The sequence below is a fragment of the Arvicanthis niloticus genome, chromosome 22 (assembly GCF_011762505.2).
Source record: "Arvicanthis niloticus isolate mArvNil1 chromosome 22, mArvNil1.pat.X, whole genome shotgun sequence".
In the NCBI taxonomy this organism is placed as follows: Eukaryota; Metazoa; Chordata; class Mammalia; order Rodentia; family Muridae; genus Arvicanthis; species Arvicanthis niloticus.
This window is the reverse complement of record NC_133429.1, coordinates 2,370,637-2,396,389: the sequence shown is the minus strand read 5'-3', so window position 1 is coordinate 2,396,389 and position 25,753 is coordinate 2,370,637. Positions and strand designations below refer to the sequence as shown.

Here is a 25,753-nt window from a genome sequence, read left to right as displayed (position 1 = left end):
TACGACAGCCGCTGACCGGGGGGGGGAAAAAAAAAAAAAAAAAGATCCCGCCCCCACACTAGCGCCGACCACTGAGGGTGAGGGGCGGGGCTTGAAGCCACAGCCCACGGCCGCTCCCTTACAGTCGCTGGCTTACTCCAGCTCCCATTGAGCAGCGTCTGAGACAGCCAATGAGAACATAGATTACGCCTTCTCAGGTGGAACCCGAGCTGTCCAATGTCAGCTCGGGCGCCCACCCAGATCCAAATAGCCCAATCCGCGTTGGTGGTTGAGGCGGGTTCGAGGGGTGGGGCTTGAAGCTTCAGCCAACTGCCGCGCACGTCAGCGCCGCGAGGGGGCGTGTCCACCGTTGAGACGTGCGACGACGGCGCGGCGCAGGGCGGTAAACAAGATGGCGGCGGCGTGTCGGTCTAGGAAAGGGGAGGCGGCTCTCGGCGTCCGCGAGTGAGGCGCGAGCCGCCGAGGGCGGCGCCGGCGTGGAGTTTTCTCTCGCGGGCAGCATCTTTCTGCCTGGAGTTAGACTACCCCCTCGCCGCTCCGGCCTCCTGCCTGTCGCGCGGCGGCTAGGCGGCGAGGGGGACGCGCCGCCCGGGGTGTTTTTTCCCCCGCTCGGTCCCCGGAAGATTCCTGTCCCGACTTCGTGCCCGCGATCTGCGGGTGTCCAGGTGTCCCGCGTCCGGGTGGAGTCTGCGCCCCGAGAAGTCGTGGAACTAAGGGGCCACGCGCGGCGTCGGCGCGGGCCGGACATGGACGGCGCGGACCGGCCTCGACGCGGCCGCCTGGGCCCCTGAGCGCGGGGCCCAAGTGGCGACCATGACCTAGCGGCCCGCGCGCCGCGACGGCGGACCGTCGCCTCCGTCGGAAGCAGCGTCCCCGGGGACCCGAATTGGGGGGACGCGAGGGTTGGGGGGGCTCATTGCTTTTTTTTTTTTTCATTCTTATTTTCAGTTTTTTTTTTTCTCCCTGAGCACCTAGAAGAAAAGGGGGAAAACCAAAAGTGAAGAATTGGCGCCCAGGAAGCGGACGTGGACCCGGTTGTGGGGACCGGGAGGGTTGTGGAGGTCGTTCCTTTTTTCCCCCCTTCCTTTTTTTCTCCTTCTTGAACATTTGGAAGAAGCGGGTGGGGGAAATTCGAACTTGAAAAGAATTGGCGCTCTCGAAAGGGAAAGGGACAAGGACAAAGAGTGGGCCAGGATGGACGTGGCGGACCCCCAGCCGTTGGGCCTGTTCCCCGAGGGCGAGCTGATGTCGGTGGGCATGGACACCTTCATCCACCGCATCGACTCCACCGAGGTGATCTACCAGCCGCGCCGCAAGCGCGCCAAGCTCATCGGCAAGTACCTGATGGGGGACCTGCTCGGGGAGGGCTCGTACGGCAAGGTGAAGGAGGTGCTGGACTCCGAGACCTTGTGCCGCAGGGCGGTCAAGATCCTCAAGAAGAAAAAGCTGCGCAGGATCCCTAATGGCGAGGCCAACGTCAAGAAGTAGGTGCCAAGGGCCTGGGGCCGACGCGGGCGCGGTCTTGAGCTTCTTGGGTAGCCCCTGCCCCTCTACTTTCTGGCTCTTCTCTTTCCTCTAATCTTCTTTCCCTTGTCATTTCCTTCCTCCTTTTCCCCTCCCCTTCCTTTCACTGTCTTATCTACCCCATCTATCCCTGCTCATCACCTCGTGGGGTCAGAGTGCTGGGGCAGCCCGCAGGACTGTCCTAGGGGGAGGTCGTGTCGCCGACTGCGCCTCCAGCCCTCCTCTTTGGGCCAGGTCCTGTCGCAAGTCGCTCCTGGCTTCTTTGGCGGGCGTTGACAGGCGGGTGGCTAGTTTGTTTACGCAGTTAGAGGGAACCGGTGGGGCCAAAAATAATGGTGAAGAGAGACTTAGGGTGTGTGTGTGTGGGGGGGTGCGGGTAGCCGGCCAGTACTGGCGCGGGTCCCTGCGGTGCCCTGCGTAGTTGGCGTCGCTGGGCCGTGGGGACTCTTTATCGCTGGCCCAGCTTGGCGGAACTTGGGAAACTTCACCTACCGACTTGCAAGAAGGGGCCTTATCTTTGGGGCCAGCACTGCCGGCTCTCTGCCTAACTGACCTTGCCTGTGGTCCTGTCCCAGGAAAGGCTGGCAGCTTTTTGGCTTTGCCAGCTGAGCACTCCCGAGTGGTACCTACAGAGACCAGCTGTGGAGCAGAGCAGGCTGGGGTCCTAGGCTAGCCTTAGAACCTGGTTTGCCTTCTTTGTAGCAGTGGTCATAGGTTAGTCTTGCACTGGGGAACCAGGCGACCCAGCATCAGGTGTTCCTTCCGGTGAATTCAGAGGCCTGAGCTGGGATAAACTAGTCCGAAACTGTCTTAAGGGGACTGCTCATCTCTGGGTGGTGTCTGCTGCTCTCTGAAGCAAGTGGCCCCTAGCTTCAGGGTAGTGGTCCTTGGAAGCCCGCAGTGGCTTGCTGGCTGCCCAGGCCTGCATCCTGGCTTCAGTCAGCAGCACTCTGTGTGCACATGGCAAGCCTGTGTTCTCTGCCTGTGACAGAGGGCCCCAGAGCTCCCTGCGAGTTCATAGCCCTCACCTGCTACTTTAGGCTTCCTGCCATCTCTACCTGAGATTGCCAGGTCAGGGTGTGGCTTGCAGAGCCAGGCAGGTTCAGGTGAGAGAAATCTGTCCCTTGACCCTGGAGTGGCCCCACCTGAGTTATTGGGGTTACGGGAGTGATAGTGTCAGGTGTGAGCTTAGAGGGATGCTGGACACAGTCCACTGGAGGTTACCAGCTAGGTGCTGTGAGGAGCCTGTACTGTTCCTCAAGATAGCAGTTGGTCGGGGCAAGTAGGCACATGCAGTGCTAGAGAGACTGAGGAAGGAGGATCGCTTGTTTCTAGACCATCCAGGGGTGCGTGGGAAAACCTGGCTTCATAAGGAGAAAGGGGTGGTAGGATAGCTCAGTGGGTGACAGCCCCAGGACCCACAAGATGAAAGCAGACCGAGCTGTCAGGTTTGCTCTGACTTGAGTGTGTGTGCTGTGGCACTTGTACATACACAAGATAAAAGGCTGGGAGGAGAAACTGAGGCAAAAACTGCAGGCTGCTACACTGCCCTGTACTGAGTGGCACGGCACAAAGCCAGGTGTCTCTGGGGAGTGCTAGTGTTTACCCACTGCCAGAGTGACTCGTGCAGTGGAAACTCTTAAGGCTGTGTGCCCCTGCCTGTGTGATCCAAATGCACAGAGGCACAGCCTGGAAGGGGCAGCTCGGAGACAGCTGGTGCAGGCAGAAAGGCCCCTTTGTCTGTAGAAGCTTAATAGACTGCCCTCATGTTGTCTCTTATGGTGAAGTGTCTGGAACCTCCAGGCAAGCCTCTGAGGTCCTGTCCTCCAGTCAGCACACAGGGCTTTCTCCTTTTAGTACCAGTGGTAGTGTGGCGCCTTCCTTCCTGAGAAGGCTGCAGGGACCTGTGCCCTTGGCTCCTGTCACCCCAACTGTGAGAAGTAGCAACATTTTTTTTTCTTTTAACATTAATGCACATTGCTGTTTTGCCTGCATGTGCATCTGTGTCAGATCCTCTGGAACAGGAGTTACAGACAGTTGTGAACTACTTTGAGTGCTGTAAACTGACCCAGGTCCTCCAGAAGAGCAGCCAGGTGCTCTCAGCCACTGATCCAGCCTCAAGTAGCAAGATCTTAATACCAGCTGAGGGAAGAGTTGAGAAAGTTGCTGGTGACCTGCTGACTCTGTGGCTCATGGGTTTGAAGCCCCCCCCCCCCAAGTGTGCTATGATTGTCCTGTTCTACCTTACCTGTGGGGCTTCATGTGGTTATGGCCTCATGTGAACCCCTGGGTGCATGAGCCTTGTTGCCTGTTGCTTGTGCATAGAGAGATCCTCCAGATGGCACAGGTTGAAAAAGTCCACCTCAGAATATTGGCAGAGCTGAGACTCTTGCAGCCTTGTGTTGTCTGTATGCTACAGGGTGAGGCACAGACCTGGTGAGGGTTCTCCAGCTGATGCCCTCACTACCAGGAGACTGCTTTTGTGTGTTTGCTGCTTGTTTATTTTCTTGTATCTTTTTTTTTTTTTTTTTTTTTTTTTTTTTTGACAGGGTTTCTCTGTGTAGCCCTGGCTGTCCTGGAACTCACTTTGTAGACCAGGCTAGCCTTGAACTCAGAAATCCGCCTGCCTCTGCCTCCCAAGTGCTGGGATTAAAGGCATGCGCCACCACCGCCCGGCCCTTCTTGTTTTGTTGTTGATGTCTTCCTTGTTTTTTAGATTTGTCCCTCTTCCTTGTCCCCCCCAGGGTTTCTCTGTGTACCCCTGACTGTCCAGGAACTCACTCTGTAGACCAGGCTGGCTTCAAACTTATGAGATCCACCTGCCTTTGACTCCTGAGTGCTGGGGTGACATTCATTTGGTCACCACTGCCTGGGCATTTGGACTTGCTTGTATGCATGTGTATGTATAGAGGTAGGTGGGTGGGTGGGAAGGCACCTGTGCCTTTGGGGGCCGGAAGAGCATCATCCCCTGGAGCTGGACATGGGGTCTTCCTAACATGGTACTAGGAACTGAACACAGGTCCTCTGCAAGAGCCAAAGACACTCTTAGTCACTGAGCCACATTTTGAGTGTTTAGAGATGTGTCATATAGCCCAGGCTAGTCTCAATTTGCTATGTAGTTATGGATGACCCAGTAGCTCCTGAGTGGTGGGATAATGGCTGGGCACCATCAGGTAAGCATTTATTTTGCTTCTGTGAGGCAGGGTATTCTTGTAATGCTTGATCTTGAGCTCTGGGCCTTAAGGGTTCCTCCTGCCTCTGTATGTATGCTGAGGCACCCTCACCCATTGGGTCGCTCTTTGCTAGTTGCAGGTTGTGGATGGCCCGCTGTGTCTGTGTTCTGAGTCCACTATGGCAGTGGCTCCTGCTGGCTCTTGCGCTTGACCCTCTTCTTCGCTAGTTCCCCTTGCCTTCCAGGCGGTGGTCAGAGCTGAAGGCTCTGCTGCCAAAGCCTGGGTCCTGCCAGGATGGACCATGCTTAGTTGAGCTGCCTGTCTTTGCAATTTGTCTGGACACTGTCTCTCTTTGGGGACAGGGAGCAACTGCCTGGGCAGAGTGGCTTGTGCTAGATGACCACTGGCCACTTAGAGACAGGGCAGGCAGTGTGTTCAGCTGTTGGGTGTCACCACTCAGTCTGGATCTGCACCTGTCTGGGTTGCTGGGGCCATGGGAGATGCTGGCAGCTCTCCAGGGACAACAGGAGGCCATACCATGGTGACTGGCAGCTGTGTGACATGGACTGTACATAGTTGGGATGTTAGCGAGCCCTCAGCTCACAGAACATCCAAAGCATACTGGACGAGCTGCATGGCCTCCTGTGGCCATGTGTGTGTTGTGTGTGCCTGCATACATGTATGTGCATGGCATCTAGAGGTCAGCCTCGGGTGTCACCTCTCAGTGCCAGGCACTCTGTTTCAGACTGCCTGGGACCTGGAATCTGTGTTCCAGGATGAGGTGTCAGGGCTCACGGGTGTGCAGCACCACAGTCAGATTTTTAATGGGTGTTGGAAGATCAAACTCAGGTTTTCACGCTTGCTTGCCAAGACTTACTGTCTCTCCAGTCCACTGTTAGCTGGTTTCCTTGGCAGGTGCCCTGTCAGTGAGCTCTGCTGCCGAGAACTGAGTTGGAGTGTCCCCTTTCCTAAGTTTAGGGTCTGTTGAGGATGTGGGATCCCTTTGATTGAGGGCCTGGTGTTTGTCAGTTCCAGAAGGTGTGTGGTCTCAGCTTTGTGTAGTCTTCAGAAAGCAGGACTGTGCTTCCTGCCTGGGCCTTGACTGTGCTGTCTGAGGAGCTGGGTGGGACCCAGCAGAAGGGGCTTCCTCCCTTGCCTGGGCTCCGAGCTGCTGCGTTGGTTTCCTGCTTCCTCCCACACCAGTGTACAGTGCACAGTGTGCAGCCAGCCTCTCTTAGCATCATTCTCTGTTGTTTCTGAACAGGGGTTCTCTCTGTAGCCCAGGCTGACCTACGTACAGCACTACGAGGCTTCCTTCTCCTCACCCGCTTTTCTTAGTTACCTAAAAGAAACCCTGAGCCGGGCGGTGGTGGCGCACGCCTTTAATCCCAGCACTTGGGAGGAAGAGGCAGGTGGATTTCTGAGTTCGAGGCCAGCCTGGTCTACAGAGTGAGTTCCAGGACAGCCAGGGCTACACAGACAAACCCTGTCTCAAAAAACCAAAACCAAAACAAAACCTGAACAGGGTGAGGGGGAGAAACACAAAGCCCTGAAGCCAACTGGGTAGGGTCCTTCCTGGCTCTGAACCTGTCTGGGTTCTCAGGCTCCCTATGCCCTCAAGCATTTTCCCGTGGGTGAGAATTGGGTGCTGGGGGCTTCGGTAAGGTGCTGTTTGCTTGTTTGTTTATTTTTTAATGAAAACTTTATGTATGAGTGTTTTGCCTGTATATGTTGCTCCAAATGTACCTGGGGAGCCAGAAGAAGGCGTCAGATCCCCGGGGACTGGAGTTCTGGATAGTTGTGGGCCATTGTGTGAGTGCTGGGAATTGAACCAGGGTCGTCTGGAAGAGCTCTTAACTGTCACGCCATCTCCAGCAGCCCAGGTTGGCCTTAGACTCCTGATCCTCCTGCTTCAGCCTCCTGACCAGTGTTGGATTACAGATATGTAACCATGTCCAGTCCTAAGGATGCTGTGACACTGTCACCCAACACCTGACTGAGGCCTCTTAGGAAGGAAGTGATTACAGGCAGAGTTCCTCCCTGTGGGGGAGGCCTAGCAGCAAACTGGGAGGCACCTGATGACATCACATCATATCTTCAGGCAGGAGGCAGACTCCCCCTCAACCCATTTTGTTGGGGGTAGGACTTTGTCCTTGCTCGGTCTGATCTGGAGACTCCCTCAGACTTGGCTGGTGCCTGTGGAGTTGATCACCGTTAGCCAGCATGCCCTCTGCTGTGTAACGGACCGTCTGCTTACCCAGTAACCAAAGGACGGGACCACCAAGGTCCAGTGTGGTGAGCCAGTGAGTTTCACTGGAGTTACTTAGAGGTGCAGAGATGACTTGGAGATAGCTGCGTCCCCAAGGCCCTCCCCAGCATGGGTGATGGCTTCCAAAGCTGGGAACCTGGAGCACACTGCACAGCCTGCAGTCAGTGTGACAGGCTGGAGAGTGTCCTTTCCAGGTACCTCCTTTGTTGTTAACCTCTTCCAGGCAGGCTGCTGATGTCAGAGCTGTTGGTGTAGCTCAGCTCAGCTGCCTTCATTGCTTACTCTATGGGGACAAGTGGAGTGACAGTTTTAAGAATGCTGGAATTTTGGTTTCTTAAAAAACAAACAAAAAAACCATAGAAATGGGGACTGGAGAGATGGTTTAGTGGTTAAGAGTGTGGCTGCTGTTCTGGAGGACTCAAGCTCAATTCCCAGCACCCACATGGTAGCTTACAATTGTCTGACTCCAGTTCCAGGGCATCTGACACCATTACATAGACATGCAGGCAAAACAGCAATGCATATAAAAATAATAAAAGTAAAATTATTTTTAAAATCATACAAATATCATAAGAATGTGCTTTTATTTTAATCCCAGGTGTGGGATGTGGGCCTGCTTTGGACTGTCCACAGCAGCAGACTGTGATTTGCCTCGTGCTTTAGCAGTGGAGTGGTTTTACCAGCTGCAAGTAGTTTCCGAGATTAATATTTGGAATCCTGGGAACTTTTCAGTGGGTATATGAAAGTGAGCCCCATCCCCTACCTCCAGACAGACTGGTGATCTGATTAGGGAGGTGGGTTACGGTTTGTTAGTAGCCATGGTTAAAGATGAAACCAAAGGAAAGAAATTAGATTCATAGAGTTTCCTAATTTCTCTCGCCCCTCTAGTCTTTCTTCTCTCCTATCCAGTGTTGGGGTAGGAAAAATAGGGTGAGATAAAAGGTAGGAAAAAGGAGAACCCACAAAGTAACAAAGACCAGCTACAGAGGGGCCTCCTGCATCTGGTTGGTTTCATGGTCTTCCTGAAGCTGTTCAGTGTTAGTTACCTACTTTATGGTTTGCTTGCTTGCTTGCTTGCTTGCTTGCTTGTATTTGGATTTTTTTGGTTTTGTTTTGTTGGGTTTTGGAGATAGGGTTTCTCTGAGTAGCCCTGGCTGTTCTAGAACTGGCTCTGTAGACCACCCAGGCTAGCCTGGAACTGAGATCTTTCTGCCTTTGCTCCTGGTCCCCCAAGTGGCAACCCCGCCCCAAGCTTCGTTGTTCACCTTCTGTCTTAGATTCTCTGCTGGATGGAATGTTTCAGTTTAGGAAAAATTTTTTCACAAAACACCATTTCAACTTGTGTGCACAGGAGGGAACGACCACACCACACACAGGTGCATGCTCACACACAGCATACGGGCATTTTCATTTTATTTATTTAATTATTTATTATTTATTTATCATGCTTTCTGTACATGGTCCTGGCTGTCTTGGAACTCACTATGTAGACCAGGCTAGCTTTGAACTCAAGAGATCTGCCTGCCCCTGCCTTCTGAGTGGGGATTAAAGCTGGCCACCATGGCCAGCTCTAGGCTTTTAGTTATTTGTTTTGCAGTGCCTCTGTCAGCTGACTCATTCAAGTGTCCCCTCTACCTTGATTGGCATGAGTATTGGCCTCTCTATCATGATGATGTCAACTGGTGTGGCATCTGCCTCAGCTCCCACCTCCCTCATGGACTTCAAGCCCTGCCTTTGTGACAGTCCCTGCTGTGAAGTAGGATATCAGGATGGGAGCTTGGTTTGTACAGCAACTGCCTAGAAGTCAGTGTGGAAGTGGGGAGCTGTTAGGGTCTGGAGGTTGGGTCATGCTGTATCTGAGTACTGGTCCAGGCATCTCCAACCCCAAGACACATCTGCGTGTGCATCTAGCCTTTCAGTTTCCCTTTATGTTTGTGGCTCCTGAGCACAGAAAGTGAACTAAGGTTGAGCTCAAAGTCTTTTTGCACCCACCACGTTGAAGAAGGGTTGTTGTGTCCCAGTGCAGACCAACTCCATAAATACCATGTGCCCAGACTGACTGGGCACCGTTGAACTTGGGCCCGGGGTGAAAGCGCAGTGCTCAGAGCGGAGCGTCTTTCCCCTTCCGCCTGCTCCCACAGCCCCTCCACACCAAGCTGTGACCAGGCCTGGAGGAAGAGAGCCCAGAACGTGGGATGGCAGGCCAGGGAGGGGTACTGTCCACCCAGCTGAGCTTTTGCGTGAGGATGCAAACCAGACGGCAGGGAAGACCATGCCCTCACCAACAGGAGAACATGCATAGTGTAGCTGTCACCACTGTCTAGTGACATAATGTTGAGTCACCCTAAAGGAAGGCCCTGTGAGCTGTCCACTAAAGCCATAGCCCTGTGTCCCAGGGAATTCTGGACTTACTTGTTCTGGACATTCACTGTCATGGATGCCACATTGTGAGGCTTGTGTCTGCGACTCTCACTGAGCTGAGCTGTCTTCAGGGTCTCTCTAGGCTATGTCAAGTATCAGATCCTTGTTCCTGTTCATACCTATGTGATACTTTTCTTCATTATGTAGGTGGGTCTGTTGTAGTGTCTATCAGTGTGTGAAAACTGGCCTGTCCCTTTGGGCCCTGTGAGACTTGGGCAGCTGGGTGACATCTGTGCATGTACTTGGAGCTTCTGATGTTGGGGTGCTGGGTTATTACCTGGGTATCAGACCTGAGCTAAGGGAGGCCTTTGTGATAAGCCAGTGGCTGCATCCATCTTTTGGGCAGTCATTGTTATGTAGGACCAATGCCTTCCTCAGTAGTGCCATGACTGTTGGTGCTGTTGCCAGTCTCCGGGTGACTTCAGCCCAGCTGGGGGAAATCCAGGGTTGTGAGGTGGGACAGTGCTTAGGAGAAGCTCCTGTGGCCCTCCTAGCCTAGCTCCAGGCATAGCAGGTACTGGACCTGTGCCACCTCACAAGGAGCTTTGCTTTTATGAAGCAATCCTAGTGTCCCGATGGTCCTCTCTGCTATGACTGGAAACTACCACAGCCCAGGTGACTGTCCACTCCTTGGGACTGAGCCAGGTGTCACAGGCAACAGGAAGCTGCACCTCCACCTTCCCCATGATCCAGTGTGTTCCCAGATGGGCATCTGTGCCATGACTCGATGGAGGCTTCTCCCAGCAGGCAGGGTCACCTGAGCGTCATGTCCTCTGCTGTTGCAGGGAGATCCAGCTGCTGCGGCGGCTGCGGCATCGGAATGTGATCCAGCTTGTGGATGTGCTGTACAATGAGGAGAAGCAGAAGATATATCCTGTGGGATGGAGTGGGGTGGGCCGGTCCCCCTGTATAGTAGGGAGTGGAAGCCCTTTGCAAGACCTGGCTGCAGTTTAGTGGTGCCTATCAACTCAGCAGGTGGTGTAGCAAGGTGTGGGGGCCTCCACCTGTGCTAGCCTGGTCTGACCAATGTGGCTGGAACTGGGCATGGCCTCACAGGTATTTGGGGGCCTACATACACTGGCAGTGCCCTGGTTTTAGAGGTTTCCATGCTAGCCCTTCCCAGAGGAAGAGCTTGCTCGGCTTACGCTGCGTCTGCCTTGTCCTGGGAGCATTCTGAGACCCGAGTACCCTGTAGTTGGCTGCAGTCCCAACTCCCAGGTTCCCCATTGCTCCCTGTGGTGAGTAGACCAGCTTATTTCTGATCCTGTTGTGACCTGTGCTGACTCCGCGTGGTCCAGGGCAGTGCAGTGGCCTTGCGGGCCCTGTGAGACTGATAGGGCACAGAATGGCTGGAGGTCAGAGTGGTGGTGGTCTGCTGGCCCAGCAGGACCCTGCGCCCCCAGCAGTGACTTCACTTCCTCAGTTGCCCTGGGCTTTGAGGACACTCCAGACTACTGTTGCTAGGAGCAGGGCTTCCGGGCCTGTGTGCTGCTTTCCTTAGCGCCCTACGTATATGGTGATGGAGTACTGCGTGTGTGGCATGCAGGAGATGCTGGACAGTGTGCCGGAGAAGCGCTTCCCTGTGTGCCAGGCTCATGGGTGAGTGCCCTGCTGGGTGTAGGAGGAGCAGCCGTTGTCAGCAAACCCAGATGTTTCTGGGCCCCCACTTTTTAGCCCAGCCAATGTGCTTGGTGTTACCCTCTTGTTAGGCCCTGTGGGCCCACTGCCCTGCAGAGCCATAGTCACTCTGAGGCCTGATCAGTCATCCCAGGTTCAGCAGAGTCACATTCCCTGGTTAACAAAGGACGGAGGGAAGGGGAGGAAATGAAGCCAGAGGGGAAAGCTGGCTCCCTGGGCCTGGGCAGCACTGACTATAGTTGCCCTGTGTCATTCCCAGTGGGCCCTAGCCTCTGACTATCAAGTCTGTTTGCCTGAACTCTAAACACCTATCCCCTTGTGGACCAGGCCTCATGAGCCTCCCAAACTTCATAGCAGACTTGTGTAGGTGCCATGGTGTGGGCTGAGACCCTGTGGGGCCTGAGCCAGTCCCACCCATTCAGGTACTTCCGCCAGCTGATTGACGGCCTGGAGTACCTACACAGCCAGGGCATTGTTCACAAGGACATCAAGCCGGGCAACCTGCTACTCACCACCAATGGCACACTCAAGATCTCCGACCTCGGTGTTGCCGAGGTAGGCACGGTGTGCAGGGATCCTGGGCCGCTTCTCCTGAGCTGCCCTGACTCTCACTGCCCTGCAGGCCCTGCACCCTTTCGCTGTGGATGACACCTGCCGGACAAGCCAGGGCTCCCCGGCCTTCCAGCCTCCAGAGATTGCCAATGGACTGGATACCTTTTCAGGTTTCAAGGTGGACATCTGGTCAGCTGGGGTCACACTGTGAGTGTCCTGTGTCCTGTAGCAGATGGGGCTGTGGGTTTTCTCAAGTGTCCTTGAGCCTTTTGACCCATAAGGTGTGGCCAGCAGATTGGCCGTTCCAGATCTGTGGATGTAGTTCCTCTCCACACCCCACCCACGGGGCTTTGCTTACGTGTAGGGTGCCATGGCTGCACATCTACCAGTTAGCATGTCTCCTGACTGGGAGTTGGGGCCGCCTGGCTTCTGGCCTCAGGTGTGACAGCACTGACACTCTTTTCCATGTGCAGCTACAACATCACCACGGGCCTGTACCCGTTTGAGGGGGACAACATCTACAAGCTCTTTGAGAACATCGGGAGAGGGGACTTCACCATCCCTTGTGACTGTGGGCCACCACTCTCTGACCTACTCCGAGGTGGGCATCTCTAGATCACATGTGTGTCGTCAGGACAGCCGGGGACAGAGCCCCTGAAAGGGCAGTCCTGTTTGCCGGATGGGAGGTTTCTGAGATTGTTTCCCCCGATCTGGGGGCGGGGGGTGGGGGGTGGGGGTGGTGTGCTATGTCCCTGCTGCCTGTCGCTGTCTCACTGGTGCCTAGGAAGGCCAACAGGATGGGTGGTGGGGTGGAGCTCTGACACAGAGCAGCCAGGCACCTGCTACATTCTCACACATCCCTCCTGTCATACAGGGATGTTGGAGTACGAGCCAGCCAAGAGGTTCTCCATCCGACAGATTAGGCAGCACAGGTGAGCATGGCTGGCCTGTCTCAGCCTGCTGGGTGTCTGAGCTGAGAGCACGGTCTCAGCAGTGCTAGATGGTCATGGGGATAAGGATTTGTGTGCTGTGTAAACTGATGTCCTGGGAAGGCTGTGTGTAAACTTGGGGATGAAGGGGGCACCCAGTGCAGGCCAGGGCTGAGGAAACCTTCCAGACTCCCTACATTTACCTTTCTGTTCAGGAGGGCAGGCAGCTGGATGGCTGAGAAGCTGGAGATGCAGGGCCTGCAGTTATAGGCGGATCCTCCCATGGTGGAGGAGTAGATGGAAAAGTGCACTCTGGACCCCAGCTGGTCCTTGGCCATCTAGACATGAGAATGTGTCTAGGGAGGCCAGCAGGAAGCATGAGACATGGAGTCTTTCCTCCCCTGAGGATTAGACCCTTCTAGGTGGCAGCGGAGCCTCCATCCTGTCCTTTGTTTACTTACCAGCTGGTCGGAGTCCTGGTAAATAAACCAGGCTTCTCTGTCCCACGTGCTGTCCTTGGGCCTCTGGCTACCTTCATGCTAGACTGAGACTAGCTCAGCTGGGTACCCCCAGGGAGGGTTTCTAGCCTACCCTTGTTCAAGGTGGGTGGGGCTCTAGGTCCAGGGACCCTGGTTGCCCACCCCAGTCCAGGGCGCTGTGGCTGTCATCAGTGGGCTGTGGATTTGGATGGGGTGTGTCAGTGTTATGGGTGTTAGGCTACCTTAGGCCTGGAGCCCGAGCACTGAGGCCTTGCCATGTGCAAGGGCAGCCATGGTGTGGGCTCTGGTGGACCTTGGCCAGTGATACTCACTGAGCGTCTGCACCTGATGTGTCTGCTGCCCCTTGGGCTTCTGCAGCTGGTTCCGGAAGAAACATCCTCTGGCTGAGGCGCTCGTGCCTATCCCACCAAGCCCAGACACTAAGGACCGCTGGCGCAGTATGACCGTAGTGCCCTACCTGGAGGACCTGCATGGCCGTGCAGAGGAGGAAGAGGATGAGGACTTGTTTGACATTGAGGATGGCATCATCTACACCCAGGACTTCACAGTGCCTGGTGAGCTGGCTTGATGCAGCCCATGCTGGAGCTGGAGCTTTGTGCACTCTGGGGCTGGTCCTCTCCCAAGGCTTCAATTGACATGAGCCACCGGGACTGCCAAAGCCATCCTGGCTGGTGGCTGTGGCATATCATTCTGGGCTAGCTGAAGGGTTCCCTGGGCCCCATCTACAGCTTTTTATGGCCACCCTGACTGTGTCTAGCAGGAGGAGGGGACCCTGGAGGGCACTGGGTAGGTTCCCTGAGACAGCCACCTGAGGGAGGGTCCAGTGGCCCTCAGTCCTGGCCATGCCTGACCTTATATCGCCTTCTTCCCCAGGTGTCGAGGAGGCGGCCGAGGCAGGGCTTAGCGAGGACGCATGCGACACATGCGTGTGGAAGAGCCAGGGCGCAGGCCTTCCTGGAGAGGAGCCCGAGGAGGGGTTCGGGGCTTTAGTGTAGCTCCCTGTGTGGTGCCCCACCATGTCCTCTATAAAGCTTTGTCCACTGTGTCTGCAGGTGGATGCTTGCCGCGACTGCCCTGCCATCACTATCCTGACAGGCTCCCTGCCAGGGTTTCAAAGAACATGCCTGGGTCCAAGGCCTGAGCCATATCCTCAGAGCATGGGTGGTCACCAGCCAAGGCTCTTGTGGCCTTTGTCCCTGTGCCCCTCAAGCCAGCCTCACTCAGCTCTTGGCCTTTCAAATAGTTGTTGGGGGAGGGTAAGGACCTTGAGCTACTATGTCAGTTGAGAGTTCTGAAAGTAGTGCTCACTGGGTGCCAGGTGGGACCCACAAGGACAGGTGTACACCTCATGTCCAGTACGGGCCCTTTGCCACAGCCCTTCCTAAGGTTGAAGCCATCCCTGTGTGGGAATAGTGTCTTTACTGTCACCTGGAGCCCTTGCCTCGACTGTCCCACAGGCTGGGCTCCTGGCTAAGAGCTGGTGCCTGACAGGGCCCTCTTCATGTGGCTCCTCTGTGGGGGAGGAGAAGCATGAAGGACTCTCAAGGCTGCTGTGGTTTAAGGGAGGCAAGGTTCTGGGGACACTGGGTGGCCATGGGGCCCCTTTGTCAACTGGGGTAGTGTTGCACAGAGTGAAGTGACAGCCTGGTCCCTCTGTACCTGGCTTGAGGGTCATACTCAACAACAGGACAGGGGCTTTCTACTCAGTGCCTTGTGTGGAAGAGGGAACAGATTGCCTCCTCAGAGTCCGCCTGACCTCATGCCCCAGTCCTGTCCAGAACGAGAGCCAGCATGGGTGCTGCTCGTGTGGCCGGGTCAGAGGTTCTGAGAGAAATTGTGGACCCAGAAGCATGGGCAGTGGGGCTTGTGCTGGGTCCCCACAGCTGCATCGCAGAGCACTGGGCTGTGTAGCTACATGTAGACACTGCCCACTGGGACCTCTTGTTCTACCATGAGGGCAGGCCAGCAGAGCAAGCTGGGCCTGCAGCCCCCAGCTGGATGGTCTCCGAGCTCAGCACAGCTAGTAGCCCTGGGTCGATTGCTTCATCTCCTTGTGCCTGTACTGAGGGTCTAGAGCCTGGCTCCCTGGAGAGCTCTGAGCTGGTGTTGGGCTGCCCAGGCTAGACAGGCAGGTGAGCATGGGCGCCTTACAGGTGGGCCAGGGCACACCACTGACGGCAGTGGGCCTGCCTGTCTTTGAGCTACTGAAGGGTGGCACGAGAGGCTAGAGAGCGTAAGCCTGAGCAGCCTCTTGCGCGGTTGGGGCTGGCTGGGCCCTGGGGCTTTGAGCTGCCTGCCCCTTGGCTCAAGCTGTTTGCCATCTTCCCACAGGACAGGTCCTGGAAGAGGAAGTGGGTCAGAATGGACAGAGCCACAGCCTGCCCAAGGCCGTTTGTGTGAATGGCACAGAGCTCCAGCTCAGCAGCAAGGTGAAGCCAGAAGGCCGTCCTGGCACCGCCAACCCTGCGCGCAAGGTGTGCTCCAGCAACAAGATCCGCCGGCTCACGGCCTGCAAGCAGCAGTGACTGACAGCCCACAGGTGGGCATGGGGCCAGCATCGAGAGCCATGCTTGCTGTTCACAGTGGGTGGCTGCTCCTCTCCTGACTCCTTCCCTTAGGGCAGGGCTACAGGGGTAAGGTCTGGTGGCTGAGGTCAAGGTTATATATACACAAAGGACCTTTCTGCTCTGGAGTAGCGCTAGTACCTGGGGCCTGGTGTTAAGTGACCACTCATTCTACCAACAGTATGTCGCCAGGATCTCTGGGCAGGTGTCTCGGCAAGGCTGTGATTCTGGGCCTGCCTGTCCACACACTTCCAGACGTTGGAGCTGAGGGCGGACCTGCCACCCCGGAAGCACTTTATGTCAAGACCACTGGCCGGCCTCGCCTGCATGCCGCCCTGCAAGCCTTGCTGTCTTTGGGTTGGTTTCTTTTCTTTTTTTTTTTTCTTTTCTTTTCTTTTTTTTTAATAAAACAGGTGGATTTGAGTGGTGGCTATGAGGGTGTTTGGAACTATGGAGCAGGCGGGGCACATGGTTGCCTGCAGAGAAAACCCAGAGCAAACAAATATGCAGAGACATTTATGATCAACCAGACAACACGACCAACCACAGAGGGCACAGGGCAGGGAGTGGGCGGGCACTCATGGCGAGGCTGCCCTATCTTTTGGCAATAAATAAAGCTTGGGAAACTTGATGCTGCCACCTGGGCTGTTGTGTCCGTGTGTCCGAAGCCCGAGGCTCTTGGGTAGGAATGGGACAGGCTGTGCACATGCAGAGCGGGTGTGGTTATTGCTCTCTCGCTTGGAGAGGAAGGGTACAGCTGCTACAAAGTGCATACCATGGACAGGGTAAATGGATTCAGGGCGGGGCGGCGAGCTCCTCGCTGGTCCTCAGTGCCCCACAGTCACCTCCCCTCCAGTGGGTTCGCGCATGCTTATGGCAGGCAGTGGCACCGCCAACACGTGCTCACGAGTGGAGGTTCAGCTGATCCTGGAGGCAGGCTGCACTTGCACCTCAGAACCTGCTCCACCCCCATCTATGGCCAAGGCTGGGTGCCGGGGTCAGCTGTCTATGGATCCCAGAGTCCAATCTCTCCATCCTCCCTGCAGCTGAGCCTCGGTCCTGGAGCCTCGTGCTTCCGGAGGCCACTGTGCCCTGCTAAGTGCCCCAGGGGGACACTTTATGTGCACACTTGGGATGTGGGCCGCGTACCCATGCACAGCAACCTCAGGTTGCTCCCGCTGTCGTCACCATTCCCATGGCGGCCCCACGTGCTGCTGCTGGAGGAGCAGCCAAGAGGCAGGTCCAGTACACAGAGCTTAGGCCGGGCTGTGGTCAGGGGATGTAGGGGCGGCAGCAGCGACAATCAGCACCGGGGATGAGGCAGCTGGCTCAGCAAGATGGGGAGAGAAGAGTCTCTCGTCGAGGCTGGCTGCTAGCTTGTCCAGCAGTGCCCCAGCGGGCTCAACACACAACCCAGAACCTGGGCAACCACCGCCTCCACCTCCAGGTTCCTCCTCGATGACAGGAATGGATGGGTCGTCACCCGTGATGGGCAACGCACGGCCTTCAGGAGGACAGTCAACGCTGTCCCCGCGGCGTAAGGGCGCACGTGTGGGGCGGGTCGCCCCAGGGGGCGTGGCCGCACGTGCGCCTCCGGGGTCGCTGTGCTGCCGGCCTCTCTGTTGCCATTGCTTCCGCGCATGACTGTGCGGATGCGCACGTGCGCGGTGACGCGGAGCATCGTCAAAATGCGGGTCATGGCGCAGGAACTCATGGAAAAGAGCGTCCGTCTTCTCGTCAATGCTGTAATCGCGACGTGGCCTGCGTGGCCAGGCTCGCGGGCTGCGGGGAGGACTACGGGCTGGAGCAGGAAGTTCAGAAACTTCGTCGCCCGCCCCTCGTCCCTCGATGCTCGCGTAGCCACTGTCCATCTGTAGCAGGCGGCGGGCCTCGCCGTCCTTAGGCCGCAAAGCAGGTGGAGACTCGGGAGGGGGCGGGAAGGCGGGTGCTGCGCCCCCACCCCCAGAACCCGAGCCCGAGCTGTCGCCGCTGCGTACTGAGTCGCGGTCATTACCGCTGCTGCTGTGGTCTGATGCAGTGGCTGCGTGGAGCTCGAGCGAAGCACGAAGGCTCCACAGGTCACGGTAGCTGCACTGTGCATGCTCGGCGTCCTGCTCTTGCTGCGGGTCCTGCTGCTGCGCATGCTCGGGCCCCAAACTGATGCCATGCTCCGGAGGAGTCCCGGGGCTTGCTCCTCCCGCCGCCTCAGCTGCCTCTAGCCTGCAAGGCCAGGCCCACGTGGTCAGAGCCTGCAGGCATTGCCCTGCCCTGCCGGCCACACATTTGTTCTTTAGGGACTATGGACATGGAGGGACTCCCATCCAGTCTGGGCCACTCCTAAGTAATTCTATTGATGTGCAAACACCAAATCATCAGCCCCTTCCTTGTCCTAGGTGGTTACTTCACCCACTGGTCACGGGGGCTGATACAGCCAGGTGTGAATCAACGAAGCTAAGGGTCACCCCTAAGTGTAAGGCCTCAGCCTGTATCCCAGTGGTTTTAGCATTTGGGAGGTTTGCGTTTGGCTTGGGGAGGGAGGTTACTTTGGATAGCAGCTGTTACCAAGGCTGCTTCCTGATTGGGGTCAGGCATACATCAGGAGTGCAGGCAGGCAGAAGGGACGCTGGCACCACTGAGGACCCCTTCAGACCTCGGAGCCTGCCACAAATTGGCAGGGCCATGGTAGGCCCAAGCCCACTGCCCTGCTCTGATGATGGGTGTCTTATCTTGGAGACCCTGGGACCATCAACTGCCCATCTAGCCTTACCAGGTCTCTCCCTGCTTCCCTCCTCCTTCTCCGGTCTGCGCTGGAAAGGTGGCCCCCATGAAGTGGCCAGGGTGACTCGAGTTCGTGTCCACAGGGCCAGGAGGGCAGTCCCTGGGCCACCTATGGGGGATGGGGCAGGGCAGGGGCCCACAGGCTCACCCTTAGCACCTCCATCTACTGAAAAATACCTGCCGAGAGTGGGGGGTGGGCTGGTGGGGCTGGCCAGAAAGGGGCGGGGGGGTGGGAAGGCCACCGAGTCGCCTGCGCTGGCAATGTATTGAATGAAGTCGGCATGGGGGACATCCCCCTCCTGCTCCATGCTCTCACTGGCTGCCCGCTGCCGCTGAAAGTGATGCCGCTTAGGGGAACCTGTAGTTGAAGATCAGGCCAGGACCAAAGATTAGGTATGAGCTGAATGACCTCATGGGGAAGCAGTCCAGAGAACCCTGGCTGGACCGCTGTGGCCATGAGAAAGGATGCCCAGGGCCTCGCGTGGCCCAGCTCTTCCTGCACGGGAGGGGGAAGGCCACCACCTGCAGGCTGCATAGTGCCCTGGGAAGCTTGGGTAAACTGCACTACCCAGGCCCCCCAGCTCCTGGCCAGTAGTCAGGACCTTACCCCAAATAGAACTGCCAGTGAGCAGGGCTCCAGGTGAGCTGGGAGCCGCTGGGCAAACAAGTTCTGGGCTGCAACTGGCTATGGCTATCCGCACCAGGAATCATGACTCCATCTCAGAACCCAGGTTCTCACCAGGGCAGTCAAGAGACTGCCCCTCCCACAGAATACCCCGGAAAGGAAGTGATGTGTACCCTCTGCACCCAGATCCTCCCTGGCGCTCACACCATGTCCTCCACCCCCACCCCACCCCCAAGGAAGGCAGTACCTAGGTGACACTGTCCCAAGCAAGGCCAGGGTACCCTCCCTACAGTTAAGCAGCACTGTACCCTAGACTGCCACCTGTTCATGTAAATTGCTTTATGGACACAACCCACGCTCATTTGCATATGGAAGTCACTTCCCAAAGCAGCAGCTGAGATGGGACAGTGTGGCCACAAAAGCCCAAATTGTTTCTGTCTGGGTATTATCAGAAGTGTTGGGATTAGCTGGGTATGGTGTGTGCTGATAACCCCCAGTACTTAGAGAGGGTTGCTGGAAGTTCAAGGTCTACTTGGGCCACACGGTAAGACAACTCAAAACAACAAAAGGCGTTCATAAATCCTAAAATTAGTCCAATGCGGCTCTTATGTAGCCAAGGTTAGCCTCAAACCTACATAGCTGAGGCTAGCAATGAATTCCTGTCTTCCAGCCTCTGCCCTCCCATGTACTGGGAATATGTACCAGAACACTGGAGAGGGAGCCAGGGCTTCAAGCTGGAATGGTCCTCTACCCCTGTGACTTGTTCTAACAGCTCAAAGCCATACAGGCAACAGGGTTAGGTGGAGGTTCCGGAAAGCTGGGGTCTAGGGTGCGGGTGAAGGGGAGTGGCACACAAGCCTGAGCACCCTGCTTTGGAGTGACCGTGACAGGATGGTCATCTGCCTAGGAGACAGGGCACTGGCAACTGATTACTTTCCTAGAGACACTCAGGCCCTGGCCATTTGCAAGGCCTCTGTCAAGATGGCCCCTGGAGGTCATGGCCATCTGGGATGAATGCCTTACCTCTCGTGTCCAGACTGGACGCTCTCTGGCTGGGTTCCAGCTTCCATTTCTTGACCTTGAAGTAGGGGCTGGCTCCATCCAGGCTGGCATGGCGGCGCAGCCGAGTGAAGAACTGCAGAACAGTTCCCGCTCCAGAGGAGCCTGTGCCCATCTCCCCAGGCACTGTCTCAGGCCCGGCAGCTTTGGCACCCCGGGTACCGGCATCTAACTGGGGGGTGGGGAACAGGCAGGGATAACTGTCAGGCAGGCACAGAATCCACTCCCTAGCTGGCCCTGGCCCAATACCTGAGTCCCCCCTGGCAGTCTCCTTTCTCAGGCCAGCATCCTGTCCTGAATCCTGCCTTTCATGGGGGAAGGACCCTGCCTACAAGTTCTCTTCCTTGAGCTGAAGTGGAGCTGGTCACCCTTCCCACCAGCTTGGCTCTTATAGGGACTCCTAGGGTACTGCATTCTGGGAGCAGAGTGATTCTGAGAAGGAAGGCACCGTGACCTTGGGATGCTGTAGGGAAATCAGAGGGAACCCTCACCGAGGTGCCCTCCCCAGAGTCACTGGAGGCTGAGGGGCTGATCTCCGAGAAGTCCACGGAGTTGTAGGGATCACCTGGCAGGGCAGAGCTGGGGCCCGCTGAGTGGCCAGTGAGGGTCTTCCCAGGGGGCTGTGAAATAGAGGTAGGTGAGGGAGGAAGGTAGGTCCCATCTTCCCACCCCAGCCTGCCAGGACCCTGTTGAGGACCACAGGTGGCTGCAACCTTGACCTCACCTGGAAAATAGCCAAGCTGTCCTTGGGGGTGGTAGCTGGGTGGGGGGTGGCCGCTGCGCTGGCCTCCCCTGAATCACACTCATGGATAGTAGCAATTTTGAGGGGCGGTAGGTGGAGGTGGGTGAGGCGGGCATTCTTGAGGTGATGGAAATCCCCTTCTGTCAGGGTGTACCTATGTTGGGGACCCCAGCAGTCAGCCCTTGGCAGTCCCTAGCGTAGCTTCTACTTTAACATCTTGACAGACAGGTCTCTCTCTATTCAAGACTTTGAACTTCTAATTCTGCCTCCACCTATTAAGTGCTGGGGTGATAGGTTTTTGTTTAATTTCTGAGACAGGGTCTCTCCATGTAGAGCAGGCTGACCTTGAATTCACTGAATACCCACTGCCTCTGCCCCCAGAGACCGCCATCCAGAGACCGCCATTTTTTGTTTTGAGACCAGTTCTCACTCTAGCCTGGGTTTGGCCTTGAACTTTGCAGGATCTTCCTGGCTTTGCCCACCACGTGCAGGTGTTCTTGTTAAAGGCGGGTCTTTGAAATGCACCCATGGCTGGCCTGGTAGTTTCTCTGCAGGCCAGTGGGGTCTCAGATCTGTAGCAGCTGGGGCTGGAACCGTGGCTCGGGAGTTAAGAGCACTCTGGGCTCTTGCAGAGGACCTGAGTTGGGTTCCCAGCGCCTATACTGGGCCACTCAGAACCACCTGTAATTCTAGCTTGACAGATCTGACGCCCTCTGTTGGCACTTGAACTCACACGTACATATCCACACACAAAGACATATAAATACAGATAAAAAATGACTCTAGTTTAAATTCTCCTGCCTCAGCCTTGCTTGGGCCTCAATATTGATACTTACTCTACTATCCACCCTGCCAGCCCACACAAGAGACCCGAGCCAGGGTCCCCAGCTTTCAGCACCAAGCAGCTGTGACCACCCCCTGACTTCTCTCACCGGCGGCCCTTGTCCTGAGCCTTGCGGCTCTGTTCGAACAGGGCAGCTTCGTTGAAGGACACGCGGCGGCCGGTGGAGCTGGTGGCTAGGAAGCGCTCTGTTTCGGTGTCCTGGCCCTCGGGGTCTTCCCCCCTGCAGTCGGGGTCTGTGAGGAGAGCCAAGAGAGGGTGGGCCCGGGGTGGGCCGCGCGTGTCTGGCTGCCAGGCAGGCCGCTGGGCAGGGTGGGCTGGGAGGGGGGCGCGGGCCGAGTGAGGGCAGGATGGGGCGGGCTGGGCGGGGCGGCGGGCACTCGCTCATCCGCTCACACACTCACTCGCTCTCAGCACGCGCCTGTGCGCACCTACGCCTGGGCGTTAAGGAAACAGAGATGAGTCGGACTCGAACTGCGCCCAGTCTGGTGGGGGAGACAGACAGACAGACCGTCAGGCGGCCCGAGGGGGCGGGCAGGGGGCCGAGGGGTGGGGCGCGGCGGGAGGCACAGTCAAGTGCAGCGAGGGGTGCTGCAGGCCCCGCGGGCCCCTCACCTTGTATAGGGTGGGTGCCGTTGTCCAGGTAGGTAGTGGTGGTCTTCTCTGCTTCCTCCATGGCTCTGAGGAAGAGAGGGGAAGGATGAGCATGTATGGGGACTGTCCACCATGAGGCTCTGCAAGCGCCCCTGGGCATGTCGTCAGGAGGTTCCCAGGGCATGCACCTGTTGAAGCGCTGATGCACCTCCCAGCAGCGTTTGCAGAGCAGAAGAACGCCAGACAGTACCACCAGCGTGCCTCCAACGAACAGCGACATCACCACCACGAGCAGCACATAGTTGTCCAAGATGGGGTCAGGCTCCGCCTGAGTCGGGGTCGAGGGCACAGGGCGGAAGGTGTCAGGGCTCCACCGCACAGTGCACTTTCCATCCCACCTCTACCCCAGTCTCCAGGAGACACCCAACCCACCGTGGGGCGGCTGGTGGCATTGTCCCACGAAGTCGTCAGGGCAACGGTGGCGGTAGTGGCGGCCGCTGTGGCCATGGTGGCCGTGGGCTGCATTTTGAGACTACAAGTAGGGCATAGAGCCAGCTCAGGTTCTGCTCTGCCTGCCCCTCCCCACAGGAGCCCCTGCAAGTCAGCCCCTATCGTCCCCGTGCTGCAGCAGCCGTCGTCACTGGGGTGACTCATGGACAGGTGGGGCCGAGTCTTACATTGTAAGCGCCCCCCCCCACTCCCCATCCCCGCAGGGGTGCCTGGAGCCAAGGCTTTTTTTCCGCCCCCTAGGACCTCTCTTTCGCCATCTTTAGCACATAAAAGGTGGCATCGCGCGTGCGCAGAAGTGTGTGTGTGTGTGTGTGTGTGTGTGTGTGTGTGTGTGTGTGTGCGCGCGCGCGCGCGCGTCTGTGTAAGCGTGGCTTTTCCACATGCCAACCACCTCCCTGGCTGGCTGGAGTGGCTGGACCGGCAAGGTAGCGTAGCCATGCCCAGGGAAGGGAAAGCACCCTTGGAGGAACGAAAGACGCGAAGCCTTCACAACACACTCAGGCCACATTCCAGGTGTCCTTCGTGTCTCAGGGTCTCATGGTGCAGAAAAGGAATTGAAGGTAGTGCACCTGAGGTGTGGGAGGGGCTGTACCAATGATTCCCCTACCCCCAGTCACGACTCTATAGGAAAAGGTCCTTGTTTCCTACACTGGTGGGAGTGGAAAGGACAAAAGACGTTCATCTGTTCCTGGCCTGAAAAATCTGGTTCCCATGGCGACGGTGCGCAGGGCCGCGGAGGTGGGGGGGTGTTGCCAGGCAGAGGGAGGCGGGCGGGGGCGCGGGGGAGGCCGCCCACAGGGGCGCCCCAAGGCTTGGCCAAGATGGCTGCTCACCAGGCCTCTGCCAGAAGCGTGGAGAAACTGAGGCTAGGGCACATCATGGGGCGGGGTGGATTCAGGAAGGGGCTGTTAAATTGCACCTGACTCAGTCCGGGAATGAAGATGATTCTGGAGTAGTCGAGGCCGCTCTGGCCACCCATCCCTAGTTCCCACACCAGCGTGAGCATGCAAACCCCTTTCCCATGGAAGAAGAGCCCGCAGGCTCCAACGTCACCAGTGTTTTTCTGACTGGATGGTGGAAGAGTTGTGGGGGAACCTGAATAAACGAATGTACCCCTAAGAAGGCTGTTTCCTCAGCGCTCCCAGACAGAAGACAGCGGGCATCAGTTTTGGTGGGTGGCAAGGGGCGCATATGTAGGTCGGGAAAAGAGTTCAGGCTGGAGGGGGTGGGGCATGGTGAGGATGGTAATGAGAGGTGGGGGAGGAAGATGGCTGGAGACCCAAGGCGAGGAAGGCGGGGTCATGAGGGCCAGCGAGGACGCAAGCCTAAACATGGAGTCCTCACAGAACGTCCGCCAGGCCCCCCAAGTAAGATACGGTGCGGGAGAGCGCAGAGAACGCGACGCCAGGCTCGTGAGGATCCAGGAGGCCAAGGCGACATCGCTCTCGCCCTGTCACTAGGGTAAACTGAGGCCAAGGGCAGGCATGGGCGGGCTCCCTCTCCGAGCTGCAGGCGGTGGGCGGGGTGCAGGGCGGCTCAGGCCGTTCCCACGCTCCGCTCCCTCCCCGGAGCCGCGCGCGACAGGACCGGTGGGCCAGGGCGGGCCCTGGAGCTGGTCGCCATCCCCTGGCCGCGCGCATCAGCCCGCCCGTCCCCGCCCGGTCCCGTGCGCCAGGGCCCGCCGCGCCTACCTCAGCGCCGGGGCGTGCGGCCCATGGGCGGCGGGAGGGCGGGCAGCAGATACACGGCTCTCCCGGTTGGCTCTGGAGCTCGGTGGCCGCGGAGCCGACGGAGAATTTATGAATGGAGAGAACAGCGCGCGGGGGAGGCGCGCAGGAGAGGTGGGGCCGCGCACGTGACCGCGTTGGCGGTGCGCCCGCTTCGGCCCCTGGCTCTGTGCTCCCGGTAACCGCCCGGTCCCGCAGCCTGACCGCCCCCGCCGCTCTCGCCGCCGCGTCTGGCTCGCACAGCGATGGTCACCGCCTCCCCTTCCCTTCCGGCGGGGGCGGGGGGCGGAGCCTGAGCTCCCGCGCCCCCTCCGGCGGCCGCACAACCCCGCCCCCCTCACCCCTGCGCGACTCAGCCTACCTGGGTGCTGCAATGTCCTGGAACCCGGGTGCTGGCGGGGCACGTTACTCCCCTAACCTAACACGGGTATCTCAGGTCTTGGGGACCCTGGGCTATCTAGTTTGTCACCTGCTACTCCAGATGTGCAATTCCAGTTTGCGGGTCCCCTTGGCCTACAAGCCATGAGATCTGGGTACATTCCCCACCCCCACCAAGCCTGTTTTTCCTATGCTGCTCTTTGTCAGGTTCCTTTGTGGGTCCACCAGATAGCCAGTGCCGTCCCACAGCTACTCAGAACTTGCCCTCAGAACCGGTTATGAACACCTGCATTTGGAAGGAGAAAACAAGTGGATCAGGAGTGCAAGGCCGACCTCAGCTACACAGAATTCTAGGCCGGCTTGAGCAGCATAAGACCCCTTCTCAAACAAGAAAACCTGTGGTGAAGGCTGAGCAGGAAGGGTGTCTGCGGCTGGGCCCAAGGACCCATGTCTCATACCTCGGTCTCATATAGGAAAAGAGTGACTCCTCCCACAGGTTGTTCCTTGACATCCAAAGATGTGCTGTCCCCTTGCCCACTAACTAAGTGATAGTGAACTAAGTCATTACAGTTTCACTTGCATCACAGAGGTCTGTTATGGGATGCTCCATACCTGATAACCCCTTTCCCTTGCAGACATTTCTCTTCCAGTTGATCTTGGGGCGGAACCCAGGGTCTGGCCCATTTTAAGAGCCTATTCCTCCCAGTCCCTAACTACTTCTTCCCTGCTCAGCCACACAGTCAAGTGTCACCATGAAGGTCGTTTACACTGATCTTAGGACACCATCCTTTTTTTTTCTTCTTCAGTGGAGGGGATTAACACACAGATTCAGTGCCCGACACTGGCGGGCCCGACCAGGTTATCCTCAAGCTCAGGCGTTTGCCAGGTCTCATGGATTATTCGGGGAGGGGGTGTCGAGAATTCCCGTG

At 57.3% G+C, this 25,753-nt stretch overlaps 2 protein-coding genes across 4 annotated transcripts; one reads left to right on the top strand and one right to left on the bottom strand.

Moving 5' to 3' along the window:
* The first annotated feature begins 366 nt into the window (after positions 1 to 366).
* On the top strand, positions 367 to 16,201 carry Stk11 (serine/threonine kinase 11). 2 transcript variants are annotated; one of them, XM_076919511.1, is made up of 10 exons: positions 367 to 1,484; positions 10,173 to 10,256; positions 10,897 to 10,986; positions 11,448 to 11,580; positions 11,648 to 11,784; positions 12,051 to 12,178; positions 12,452 to 12,509; positions 13,364 to 13,560; positions 15,338 to 15,545; positions 15,752 to 16,201. In XM_076919511.1, exons 1-9 carry the CDS (start codon positions 1,195 to 1,197, stop codon positions 15,529 to 15,531), a joined length of 1,311 nt encoding a protein of 436 aa, XP_076775626.1. In that variant the 5' UTR covers positions 367 to 1,194; the 3' UTR covers positions 15,532 to 15,545; positions 15,752 to 16,201. The 2 variants fall into 2 exon arrangements, with proteins under 2 accessions (XP_076775626.1, XP_076775627.1); XM_076919512.1 differs by lacking the exons at positions 15,338 to 15,545; positions 15,752 to 16,201 and adding an exon at positions 13,880 to 14,051 and having other exon boundaries at positions 829 to 1,484.
* Cbarp (CACN subunit beta associated regulatory protein) lies at positions 16,074 to 24,684 on the bottom strand. Of its 2 annotated transcripts, XM_076919510.1 has the most exons (10): positions 24,411 to 24,684; positions 22,642 to 22,741; positions 22,398 to 22,537; positions 22,231 to 22,295; positions 21,707 to 21,851; positions 20,757 to 20,928; positions 20,524 to 20,652; positions 19,997 to 20,204; positions 18,526 to 18,706; positions 16,074 to 17,790 (listed from the first exon to the last, which is right to left on the bottom strand). In XM_076919510.1, the coding sequence occupies exons 2-10, from the start codon at positions 22,732 to 22,734 to the stop codon at positions 16,827 to 16,829; spliced, it is 2,097 nt and encodes a 698-aa protein (XP_076775625.1). In that variant the 5' UTR covers positions 22,735 to 22,741; positions 24,411 to 24,684; the 3' UTR covers positions 16,074 to 16,826. The 2 variants fall into 2 exon arrangements, with proteins under 2 accessions (XP_076775625.1, XP_076775624.1); XM_076919509.1 differs by lacking the exon at positions 24,411 to 24,684 and having other exon boundaries at positions 22,642 to 23,294.
* Between the last annotated feature and the right edge of the window lie 1,069 nt (positions 24,685 to 25,753).

Excerpts from the sequence above, each read along its gene's own strand:
- Stk11 (XM_076919511.1), top strand. The coding sequence starts at position 1,195 with ATGGACGTGGCGGACCCCCAGCCGTTGGGCCTGTTCCCCGAGGGCGAG. Across the intron at positions 12,510-13,363 it reads CGACAGATTAGGCAGCACAG|CTGGTTCCGGAAGAAACATC; the intron begins GTGAGCATGGCT and ends GGGCTTCTGCAG. Across the intron at positions 13,561-15,337 it reads CCAGGACTTCACAGTGCCTG|GACAGGTCCTGGAAGAGGAA; the intron begins GTGAGCTGGCTT and ends ATCTTCCCACAG.
- Cbarp (XM_076919509.1), bottom strand. The coding sequence starts at position 23,157 with ATGGCTACGCTACCTTGCCGGTCCAGCCACTCCAGCCAGCCAGGGAGG. Across the intron at positions 22,296-22,397 it reads GTGCATCAGCGCTTCAACAG|AGCCATGGAGGAAGCAGAGA; the intron begins GTGCATGCCCTG and ends TCTCTTCCTCAG. Across the intron at positions 20,205-20,523 it reads ACTCTGGGGAGGGCACCTCG|TTAGATGCCGGTACCCGGGG; the intron begins GTGAGGGTTCCC and ends CCCACCCCCCAG.